Source organism: Ovis canadensis, chromosome 11, assembly GCF_042477335.2.
Source record: "Ovis canadensis isolate MfBH-ARS-UI-01 breed Bighorn chromosome 11, ARS-UI_OviCan_v2, whole genome shotgun sequence".
NCBI lineage: Eukaryota > Metazoa > Chordata > Mammalia > Artiodactyla > Bovidae > Ovis > Ovis canadensis.
The window spans coordinates 16,843,557-16,855,800 of NC_091255.1; the positions used below are offsets into that span (position 1 = coordinate 16,843,557).

Sequence of the window (12,244 nt, forward strand, 5' to 3'; positions counted from 1 at the left end):
TTTCTCCGCACCGTAGCTGCCTCCCTGAGCATACTGCTGCCTGGACCCAGAAAGCCCAGAGAATGCCTGGGGCACAGGGCGAGGAGAGGCGCCTGCCCCGGATTAAACCGCTGCTGTGGACACTGCCCAGAGCAGCCAGTGGAGAAGTGACCTTGCTCCCCCACCATGAGTTCCCAAACTGCTGCTTGGTGCAGGGCTTGCCCAAGGCCACTTAATGCTCACAGCTTCTGCTACAAAAATGCCAGGGTGTTTGCAAGACATTGTCCTCTTTGGGGACAGGAGTTATAACGTCCTTTTTAAATCTCAGCACTATTCATTCAGCAGTACCTACTGAGACCTCTTCCTCCCTCCCTCCACACGCACACAGACACAGACACCCTAGCTGAGCAGCCTTGAGGGACATCCCATTCCCTCTTCCTGACCTGACCCTGGCCTTGGGAGCATTTCTGCCCCTTAAAATGAGCCTGGAGGTAACCTGCCAGGAGACAGCCCATTGAGAACTGATTCAGGGTAACTAGCGTGGAAAGCACCCTCAGGCCAGGGGCTCAAGGCATGCTCCCCCCGCCCCCACCTGCCTGCCTCTTCTCTCAAGGTCACAGCTTGGAGGGGAGGGGCTCCTCCTTTACTGTGTTGCCAGCCGGTGTGCAGGGGGAAAGTCCCCAAAGAAGAAGATCACCGTGTCCCTCTTGCCTTCCCACCACCAAACAGCGCATGTTGGTGTCTGAGTGCCCCTCCCCTTTCCTTCTCAAACTGCTGAGCTGGGTAGTGCCCTCCTGGAGATGCATGGGTTCAGGACATAGGTTGGCTTGTTAACCCGCTTTCTGGAGCCTGGGTCCTCTGCACACAAAGAAAGGGGGACTCATTGACCGAGGAGCCCAGTGACCCGGCTCCTCTACGCCCTCAGCCCTTGAGGGAGCAGGTTCCACTGTCCAGAGGAAAAGGACCAGCCCAGAACCAGGGGCTCCTGGCCTGCCGCCTGCATCCTAGGCAGGGAGCCAGGGCCCCGTCTTTCGGCCCTGACTGGGGGGTGTCTGCAGGGTGACGGAGCTGGGGCTCAGGTGTGAAGAGGGCAAGTGTGTAACTGTGCAAGACTTAGGGTTTTAAAGCTGCATTGTAACACAGTGCCTCCTCCACAGTGATTCTGGAGTCATTGGATGGAAGAGGATAGAAGAGGGAGGGGCGATGTAGGCCCAACTGGGAGACTCCCTTCAGGCCAGCTCTCCAGCTGCAGGTCTCCTGAGCAACGGGATGGGGAGGCTAACGGGTGGGCCAAACACCACCAGCCCCTCTGTCTTCTGACCCTCCAGCGGGGCGTGTTTCTAGACAGCATCCTTGCATGAGCATGCAACCTCCTCTCTGCCAGGCTCCTTCTGCTGGCTGGGTTAGTCTCTGGGTAGCCCTCACTCTGCTGGGAGGAGCCGAGATGGAGCTCGCTCTCTCCTTCTTGGCTTCTAGATGGGCATGCCCACCCTGGATCCTCATCTAGCCAGAGGAGAGAGAGGTCAGAAAGCCTTGACCTTCCACCGTGGCTCCACCTCCCACCCGTTACCCTGAAACAGAGCTGGCTAGTTACTCTCTTGGTTCCTTGGTATAGCAGTGGGGTCAGCTGCCTGGGTGAACCAGGAGTCAGTGTCTGAGCTCTCTCTGCTTTCCCTGGCCTGGAAAAACAAAGTGTGTAAGCCTGAGATAATGCTGTCTGTTGAATATCTCAGCTTGATCCTTGCTTCCGTGAGAAGGGCCAAATGTTATCTGCAAGTTTAATCTCCTGTATTCAAAAATCCTGTCCCCTCTGTCTGCCAGTGCGCTCCCAAATCAGCCATTCCCTTGCTCTGAGCCTCTGGGTTTTTGTTTTTTTTTTTTTCTTTAACCTGTGCTTTCCATCAGCCAGTTTCTTCCTTTCTTGGCACAGCTTCCTAGGGGCCTGACCTTGAAGCCTCCGGCCCCAGATGGCCTTCCCGGGAACCAGCTTGCCTTTTCTCTGCTGAGTTGGGAGCCCGGCCCTGCTTGGCTCGCTCTCCTTGCATCTTTGCATCCTATCTCGGTTTCCCACCAGCCTAGCTGGGGTGCATCGTCGGTCTTTTTCCATCGTGGCGACTAGTCGGTAGCAATCAATCCAGGTTTGGCTCTTCAAGCCCCCGCCCCCCCCCCCCCCCGCCCCCACACACACACACCCAGAAGTGAGGAGTTCCAGCCACAGGTGCCCAGGGCAAGGTCATGGTCCAGAGAAGATTTGCAGATGTCTTCCCTGCTGCCACTGAGGGCAGGTGGGCCCAAGGCAGAGGGAAATGCCGAGCATAGGCAGGAGGGAGAAGGCTGTCGTGAGGAGCACCCACTGGGATTCAAGGAGGTTCGTGGAACCCGTTTTGTCTGGTTCTTCAAGATGGACGAGTTGTAGTCCAGAACTGGCCAGCCTGATTCACCTTGAACTTCAGAAGTCAATGAGAAATTACTTTTACAGTATAAAAAAGATGGTTTTTTCTATTATGGAAAATAAAAGATTTAAGCTACTAAAGGGAAATGAAGAAGAGACACAGTTAACCTGGTTGGCAAGCTGTGGTCCTCGCTGGGGCGGAACCGAGTAAAGGCGGGGGCCTGGGGCAGCGTCTCCTCACCCTGCCCCCCACCACCACTACTCCCCAAGGAGCATGTGGGTGTGAAGTCTCGTCTCCTGTAGCAAAGGTCCAGTCCTGGTTCTTCTTTCTGATAGTCTGGAGTCTATCTGAAGATAACCAATAGAACGCAGGCTTTTCGGTCAGATACGCTTTCGTGATCATTTGGTTCAGTCAGTATGCTCTGAATTCATACTTCTTTGTCTTTTTTTTTTTTTAACAAAAGGGAAAAAAAAAGTTTAAATCCCCCCTTTCCTTCTACTGCAGGAGGTGAGTGTGTGGGTGTCCTGTAGCATCACTGGCGTTCACCAGCTTTGGCCCAGAGCCTCCAGATTCTCCATCCCCACCCCATCCCTCCCTCCATCCCCTGCTCGCCACCCCAGAAGGGAACCCTCTGCCACCATCATTACGGTTATGTTAAGATGCCCAAGTCTTCCATGACATATCCCATCCTCCGACCACTTCAGTATTGGCGACTTTCATTCAGGGATATAAACGGGAGGGGTGGGGAGGGAGGGAGTAGCCAGTGGGGAGGGGGGGGAGGGGTGGGGGGAGGGAGAGCCGAAGATCTTTTTTGTCTTTTTTGTTGTTGTTTAAAACAAATTTGTCATTTAATGGATCCAAAAACAAGAAAAAAAAGTGAAACCAAAAAATTCCCTCCCCAAAGATTTTTTTTTTTTCCTGGACACAAATTGCTTTGTTTCCTGTCACATTTTAATATCAATATTAACACAATGTGTAGTCTAAACCTAGTTCCTTTGTAGTTTGCATGGGATGTGAATGCTGTCTCAACGTGCCCAGATCTAGACAAGACTGCATGAGCATCAATTCAGATGTGGAAAAAAAAAAAAAAAAACCAACTCTCTCTCTTTTCCATATATCTCTCTATTTCTATTGTGATAATTTGGTGGGCAGTGAAGCACCCCGGTTGGTTGCCATACTGTGTTGAATGGTTGTTTTTTTTATTCTATCTCTTTTTGGAGCTCCGAGCTTCTTAGTAGTAGCCTGGGCTGAGTATTCTTGAGTCCCTGCTGATGTCTTCGCATGGCCTTGGTTGAGTGTTAGAAGTCGGGCCTCAGCTGTTCCTCCCGAGTGTCTGGCTTGTGGTGACCGGTGCATGCCTGGCTTCCAGCCTCATACCCAGCTCTATTCTCTGCACACCAGTCCTGAATAGCTACAGTGCTCAACCGAATTTTGGCGGGCCCGCTTCCCCGGCAGGCTCCAACCCGGCGCGGCCCGGAGGCTTCCCGGGGGCCAACAGCCCAGGACCCGTCGCTGACCTCTACGGCCCTGCCAGCCAGGACTCCGCAGTGGGGAATTACATAAGCGCCGCCAGCCCTCAGCCGGGCTCCGGCTTCGGCCACGGCATCGCCGTAAGTACCTCCCCGCCCCTGCCCTCCCGCCTGTCTCCTGCGGCCCACGGTGGTGGGGGGGGGGGGCGGTGATGTGCCAATGTGCCAGGGAAGCCCCGAGCCGGCAGGCCAGGAGCGGGCACCGGGTCCCCCGCCACACCCACGTCCGCCACCCCCAGCTGCAGCTTCTCACCGTGCGCGGGCCACAGGTGGAGTGGAGGGAGTGTGGGCAGGTCACTCCTGGGTCACGTTCAGCCCACTCAACCCTGAACCGCATGTACAACCCATTGCATCCCTGGCTGCAAAACAAAAAAAAGTGTTCCTCCCTCGAAAGCTGGTGTGTGAGACCTTAAAGGAAACAGGCTAAGGCAGCTGCTGGCTCATAGTAGACCCCTGGGGTCAGCCCCTCTGCTTGATCCCGGCCTCCTGGAGATTCAGGGGGGCTGGGACCTTGGAGCTAGGGCCCCGTCCCGTCCCCGTAGGATGACAGGCTGAGTCAGTAGAGTCCTGCCTGGGGTCCTGGGGCAACACTGGGGCCTGGGACGTACCGTGGGGTGCAAGTCCCGTCCCAGGGGGTTTCCTCCGCTAATGTTTCCTACAGTCTCCGGGTTCCAAGTAAGTTCCCTTTGCGTTCTTTAGCTCCACCCGCCCCAAAGGCCAGGTGCATTTGACGTTTGTAATGCTCTGTGGTTCTATAATCTGACTAATCCAGGCGATGGAAATTTGCTTAACAGATTTGCATGCTGTTTTCAGATTGTATTGTTCTTCCCCCTCCCGGTGTGTGTGAGCATGAATGTGCCTGAGCCCACTCGCTCGCTGTCCCTTCCATTGGGGAAACTGAAAATCGGCCAACCTCTCCATCTTGGAGACAGTTTGATTTTGAGCTTAAGAGGGAAGTGTCTGCCGTCCCAGGTCACATCCCTGTGGGAGAACCCTGCCTACCGGGCTGTGCTGGGGAGAACAAAGCAAGTGCAGACGATCAGGGCATCGGGGCGGCCAGTCTCTGCCCCTGGCATTGAAAGGTCGCCCCCCCCCAACCCACACACATGCGCACACACACCGTCTCACACATTCATACACGCTGCACACACACATGCACACACACACACACGCCTTGCCTGGCCTGTGCAGTCCGGGTCCTTGTTGAATCCCACTCCAGAACCAGTATCGCTTAGTAATTTGGGGAGTACACCCCCTCGGATCGGCTGTAGCACCTAATCGAGAGCAGTAACTAGTCAATCCAGAGCTGCATCCGTTTCAGGGATCGTCTACCACTGTGGACACTCAGGTGTCACCAGAAAAGAATGGGTCACCTGGTGGGCCCCCAAGGTTACTTGCCGTTTTGTGTCGGGCACGGTCAGCACCAGAAACACTGACCCTATCTGTTCATGAAAACCTGGGTCTCTGACCCGTGTGCTGTGATGGTTTCTGAAATAACAACGTCAAGTCACGTTTGGTCTGCACAGGGCTGGCCTTCTCCCCAGCTGGAGCCGTCGGGGGCTGTCTGGGGCGCAGGGCAACGGTGCCTGCCGTTGGTGGCACAAGCCCCCGTCTCCTCTCATCCACCTACCCCTGGGAATCTGGCTCTCAGTTTTCCCCTGGGTGAGCGGACAGGCCAGGGTGGGGAGTCAGGGCTTGGGAGGATGTCATCCTAGCCCCTCATGGCACGGTGTCTCAGAATTACATATTCATGCTGGCAACCACAGTCTAGTCCTAGCGATAATTTCCTTTCCCAGAATATGACAATCTGTTCCCATGTATAGCGTGCTGATGACCTTAACAATTGTGCAATTTTAGGGACCTTTGATTGCAACGGCCTTTACAAATGGATACCACTGAGCAGGTGCTTCCGTTGCCACCCCACTCTGAGGTATTGCCTTTTCTGCCACGTGTCTCGCCCGCCAGGCGTGTCCGTACATGTGTGCGCACTGGGCACGCAAGTACGCACGGGCCCTGGTCCCATCACGTCAACGTCTCTCCCTCCTCTTTCTCCACCCCTTTCCGGGGGGGTGGGGGCAACAAGATCCAGCCTTTTAATCTCTCATCCCTCCTCTGGCTTAAATCATGACCCTCATTTTTCTTCCACTGTCTTTTTTTTTTTCCTTGATTCTTTTGATCCTTTTTCTCTATCTTTCCCACCTCTCATCTTTCTCTGTCTTGAAATACGATCAAAAGTGTGGGAAACTGGAAGGAGATGCTGTGCTGTGCCCATCCCAGGGGGACGGAGGCAGAAAGACGTCAGACTTCTGCCAGGCTTGGGGGCGGAGGGTGCTAAGGGTTGTCGGGCCCTCTCAGCTCCCCAGAGCTCGCTGGGCTTGGCCAGTGGGGTTCATGCAGTGAGACAGCCAGACTCCATCTTTCAGTGAAAAGAAAACATTTTTACCAGTAACTACTGAGTAATTATCCAGATTACCGCCCGAAAAGCAAATTAAATTAACGACATCACCTGCGTTACATGGATTTGGATCCCTGCCAGTTTCCTAACCTTTTAAACTGAGCTCAAGTTAATTAAACATTTTTTAAATCACTTTGATGGGGATATGGAAGGGGTGGAGTGGAGGAGAGGGGAGGTTGGGGCAGTCAGTAAGGGAGCCTCTTTCCACATTCTCATTGAAGACGGGTATCCCTCATCCTCCGGAACAGCACCAGGAAGGGAGAAGGGGTTCTCTCGTGGAAGCTCAGTATGACCCGTGTGAGCGAGCTGGTTTTGGGTCTTGAGACAAGAGTCTGTTTCTTCGGAAGAGAGAGAGCCACAGCTGAGGCCTGGGAGTGGATCCTGCTTGCAAAATCCCAGCTGGGACATGAGCCCTGTCCCTCTGGGAGAAGCAAGGCTGAGTGAGATGGATTTGCCACTTTGGTTTGCAGTCAGCAGGACGCCCCTCTTGTTGAGGGTTGCTCCAGGCCCCCGAGCCAGCCAGGACCCAGTAGCGTGGGCCCAGCTGGGGGACCAGGTGGAGCCAAGCTCCATACATTTCTTGGATTTCTCTAATATTGCTCTAAGGAATCACCTCGACTAACGCAACTGCCTCTCTTAACCCAATAAACCCCGTGTGTGAGTTCTCTTCACCCCCTCGCCTCCACTTCCCTTCCAGCACTGACCCAGCCATTGCTGGCCTGCCGGAGCCAGAGGCCACTAACAGTGTGAAGGAGAGCTACTCACGACTAATTCAACTGGGTTTAGGGGTCCCAGCAAAGCGAGGCGCCCCTGAGAGCAAGGCGGGCTGATGGACCCAAGAACGTGGGGGGCTGACGATGGCTCCAGGCCTTGTGGAGTCAGATGACACGGGGATCAGTCAGCTGCCAGTGCCTCCTCCCTCCCTGCCAGAAACAGGCGGGCGGTGCAGGGCTCCCTGCCGCCTCCGGCCCCACCCTCCTCGGCAGAGCTTCCCTGCGGGTGGAGGGAGGTGAGGCTGCCCGCAGCCCAGCCTCCCGCATCCAGCTTTAGGACTTAGAGGATGGAACAGAGTATCGAGTGGAGCTAACCACCCGCCCCCTCCAAAATGATTAAGTGGGCCCGTTGAGTCACATGGCCGCCCCAAAGCACACACAAGTCTGTGCCCAGCAGAGATGACCCTCAGCCCTTTAGCACCGTCCGTGAAAGGAGGAGCCCTGGCTCCCAGCCAGTTCAGGGAGAATCAATCAGCAAGTCTGTGAATCCCAGGCCTGTTCTCATTTCCTAGGACCAAAGCTGGTTGTTAGTTGTTGTGTGTGTTTCTACAAGCGTCCTGACCTGGAGTCTTTTGTATGTAATGTGACTTCTTTAAGTAGAAATTTGCAGTTTTAGTTATGGACAGTCCTTGACGGGTGTCTCCTAAAGACAGACACTTTTAAACATTTAGCTTTGAAAACAGACTCTTGACCAGAAAAGGCAGCGCTAGTCACTGCAGGTCACCGTTTCCGCTGCAAACCCAGCGTGACCACATCTGCTGACCCCGTTTTCCACCACTGCCTCAAGAACTCTACCACAGTGTATCGAATCAGCAAACTAGCAAGCCAGCAACATGAGCTACAGAGCTGCCCTCTTTCTCCCCAGCATCAGGCTTGGCTCAGGCTGTGACCCCAGTCAGCGGTTAGCCTGGCCACTTTCAGACGTCCTCAGTAGCCCAATGTAGTCATACTCTGAAAATGCTGGTTAGAAAGCACAGAGTGAACAGTATGCCTGCCTGACATTTCTTCTTTCTCCTCCCACCCCAACTTCGTGTTCTCCTCCGGACATCCTCGACCTCCTGTGCCCTGCAGAGCATACCTGGATGTCCAGGCAAGACTGGGCGAAGTTTCTGAGTGGCCCTTTGTTTAGGTGATGTCATCAGACCTGTTCCCCCACCAGCCTCACTCCCCATCCCAACCAGAGATGGCTCACTTCGGATCGAGGGTTGACTACATCTCATCATCTCACGAATCTGCTGTAATATAAGACAACAGCTTTTAAATGTGTATATATCCCATGATTTTGGTTTTGTTTTGCTTTTGTTTTTCTTGATGGTTTCCCTCCCTCTTCTCTCTTCCCTCTTCTCCTTTTAAATCTCTTTGAATCACATTTGGTAGTGATTTTGACTTAGTCCAGTAGTCATATAGCTTTAATATCTAGTTAAAAGCTAACCATAGTATAATTGTTATATTAAGGTATTATTTTTTTCTTAAAACAATTTTTTTTTTGCTTGTTTAATTCTGTTCTCACTTTTCGAGGATGCTGAGATGGTAATATTACTCTGAATATTTTGGTATCAATTCTGAGACTGTATGAATTTTCAGGCAGAATTTGAGCACACACAGAGAAGCGAGGTTGTGAAGTGCCGAGCGGGAGGTGGGCATCAACTTTCTACTCTGCATTGTATAAAAAGTGAGATGTAGTAGGCTAATGAACAGACTCTATAGCGGTTCTTTTTTTTGTGGCGTCTCTTTGTTAACCTAAGTATATCTATTTTCGGCAATAAGGTAAGGACGACAATGTTTTGCGTGTCCTCCTTTTCTATAAGTGCTTTTTTTCTGTTGAAAGAGGTGATATTATAAGGTTTTTTGCAATTGTGAATTCTAAAAAAGAAATGTTGTAAATACAATTCCATTAACTACATAGAAACTATTAAGAAAGAGAGAATCAAAAATATTTTTGTGAGGGAGTCGGCCCCAGGCAGTTTGATGCTCTGTGGGTGGAGGAGGGGAGGAAGGGTAACCGAGTCAGTGACTGGATGAACACCCAGCTGCCAGGCCGACCCCAGGACAGGTTAGAACACTGTTAGCTCCTCTTGTCTGTGTGATAGACCTAAGAACTGTATTAGTGTCATACCAGCATATTAACCTCTTGTCTGTGCACAGCTTCCAACGTTACTGTCTAGTTAGATTTTTATTTAAAATATGAAAAACTGCTTTTCCCAAGACGTTTTTTAAAAACAAAGCTACAATTTTAATATTTAACATATTTAATGTTTCAAAGCACACCTGGTTTGGCTTGGGTGGGGAGGGGTGGGGGGACATTCTTTTTCAGTCTTAATTTTTAAATATTTGATCATTTTCTATTGTCCAATCATTTCAGCACCTCCAAAGGTCCCTAGGACACTTTGCCTCTCTTCTCCCCCTGTCCCCCCAGCCGCCCCCCAGCTCCGGGGACCCATGGGCCAGGAGTGGATAAGCCTGCATTAATGAAATCTTTTCTCCATTCACTTTCTATTTACCAATTAGGAAAGCAACCTTTTGGTTTATATATTTTTTTTTAATACCTCAGTGCTTCAAGTATCACCAGAGAGGCTATGAAAGAATTTTTTTTTTAATTTATTGTAGATGTAAACAGAATTTTAAAAAGTAAAAAGTATAAACATCGCTGCACTGTGACTGGTGGGAAAAGCTGACCGTTTCCTGTTTGCACATGTTTAACATTTGGCTGTTATAATATATGGTCCTCGGTTGGGGAAAGATACTTATGATGAAGGATATTTTTTAATTTAACTTTTTTTTAATATTGGTAATAGGTCGGCAACAGCAACTATAGAAGTACAACTCAATAGATGGCATTAAAACATATTGTAGTGTGGATATATATTTTTTTCTTTTTTAAAATGTGATATTGACGTTTTATTAATATTTTTTAAATTGTTACGTTTATAAATTTGGTACTTAAGGCACAGCCAGTATGAGACACTGAATGCGACATTTATTATAAAGAGCTGCTGCACTCCTATTTTTATAAATTTTACTAACAAAGTAGACTAATGTAGACATTCACAGACATGGTAGGGTAAAAGCATCTTCAAGCAAAAGGCTCCAAAATGCTAACTCAGAAAGACAAAAAGCCTTTTTCAATTCTAATTAAACAGCAACATCTTTTTTTTTTTTTTTAATCATGTTCTTTGTTTTTTTCCAATAAAATGTTAGGTTGTTTGGTGAAGGTTTTTTCGTTTGTTTTTCTTTCTTTCTTTTTTTATTTCCAAACAACCAGGTTAAGTAAAATGCTGGGCGCTTTTAAAATATCAAAACTTGTTCAAGTAATAAAATAACAGAATAGAAGTTTTATTTTAAAAAAGAAAAAAAAAAGAGACAATAAATTCCCAGAAATTCAGTGTCTAGACTAGGGAATTTAATTCCTATTTTGTCCATGTTGGTGATGTACTGTACTAGCCTCCCTTTCTCTGCATCCCCCATCACCTCATAGAAGACTCTTTGTTGACCATCGTCTGTTAATACTGTATAAAGTGGCTATCTTGTAAGCGTGCTCTCCTGGTACTAGCATAGACTTTTTTTCTCCTCTTTCTTCTAGTACATATTGATAGGTATAACGTAATTAAGGTTTAAAAAAATTAGACGTAGTTATTCAGATTTAGGACCAGTAAGGATAGAACTTTCTCTTATTTATGAAAAAAAAAAAAAGCTAATAATTTTGGGGCAGTTTTTTCCTTTCATTTTTTTTTTTTTCAATTTCAAGTTTTCATTTTATTTTTGCTGATCTGATGTGGTTTCAACTAACCCAAGGTCTCACGATGTTCAGATGCCGGTAGACTCTGCGGCGTTTTGTAGATTCCCACCCCTCCCCTCCCCCCCCAGCTGTGAAGGGGTGTGCCATACTACCTTAAATGCTAATGCTAGATATGCAAAACTGGATTTTTTTAATTTATTTTTTAAAAGAGGGAGGCATGGTATATTAAAATGATTTTACTAAGAGAAAAAAATATTTTTTTAAGAATGCTCAGAAGAAATTGATAATCTGTGTGAATATGTTTTAGATGTTTATAATACCTTTTGAAGAGACCCAGTAGCCCATAGCACAAATCTCGTGGAAATCTGATATGTTTTAATGTGGCTACCTAGGTTAAGGTTCACATTAGTCCCCCACTCATCTAGAAGTCCATTTTGAAAGATTTTTGTAAATTATTTTAGCACTGATGTTCAGCCTTGTCTTTGTGTCAGTTAAGCTCAGTGGCGAACATGGGAACCACCTTCCGCCTTCCCTGGGGGAGAAACCCTCTTGGCTGATGGCTTTTCCCCGGAATCATAAAGCAGCCACCGGGTGACTTGCTGGCTTCTCGATCCATCTGCCTGGGGCCCCCAGACTCCTCTCCTCCCACTCGGAGGAGAGTGGGCACAGAAGCTCCTGGACCGATTCCTAGTTCTTCCTGGACGTGGAGCTGACAGGGATGACCGAGTTCTGGGTCTCCTCTCCAGGAGCTTGCACACCTGGTCTGTGGCCTTCCTCACACCCACTGGGAAAACCAGACAGCCTCACTCTATCCCAGTCGCTCACGGGCTTGATTCAGACGAAGTCCCAACAGGCCTTTGCGTTTCTCTCCTTCATAACCTTCATCTTAATTTGAACTCGTAGCTTGGACTTTAAGGTAGCATGGCTCTATTGCTGTCAATTTAATGTTTCACTGCACAGCAATTCACAGCCAGTGAATGTTACACACATCTTGCTAGACTAGTGTAAAAATCATTGGGTAATTGTTGGTTCTAATGACCTGAAAGGTGTTCAGTTTTTTTTTTCAATTTTGTTTTGGTTTTGTTTCTTGGTTTTATCTTTTTTTTTTTTTTTTGGTTCTTTTTCATTTGGGGATTTTGGAAAAAAAAATTTTTTTTTTTTTTTGGTTCCAAATAGAAAAACAAAACCTGTTTTGATCTTTAGTGCAAACGAGGGCTAGGGACTTAGCCACCACCACCCACCCACACTGCTTCATTCTGCCATTCACTCACTGCAGCATAATCAAGAATAAAGCAATATAGTTTACTACATTTTTTAAATTGAAGGTCAGCCATGCTTTCTGTATTATATTGCATATGAAATTGTTTACAAAAGAAACA

At 48.9% G+C, this 12,244-nt stretch overlaps 1 protein-coding gene across 17 annotated transcripts in view; it reads left to right on the plus strand.

Moving 5' to 3' along the window:
- Positions 1-10,340, plus strand: part of MSI2 (musashi RNA binding protein 2) — a 403,146-nt gene extending 392,806 nt beyond the window's left edge. For 6 of the 17 annotated variants that reach the window (XM_069602544.1, XM_069602549.1, XM_069602556.1 and 3 more), the window contains 3 exons: positions 3,774-3,982; positions 5,759-5,831; positions 8,201-10,340. In XM_069602544.1, coding sequence (XP_069458645.1) covers positions 3,774-3,982; positions 5,759-5,800 — 251 coding nt within the window. In that variant the 3' untranslated portion in view covers positions 5,801-5,831; positions 8,201-10,340. The remainder of the gene's footprint in view (positions 1-3,773; positions 3,983-5,758; positions 5,832-8,200) is intronic. The other 11 variants (XR_011259687.1, XM_069602547.1, XM_069602552.1 and 8 more) reach the window with 3 other exon arrangements.
- Positions 10,341-12,244: the final 1,904 nt, after the last annotated feature.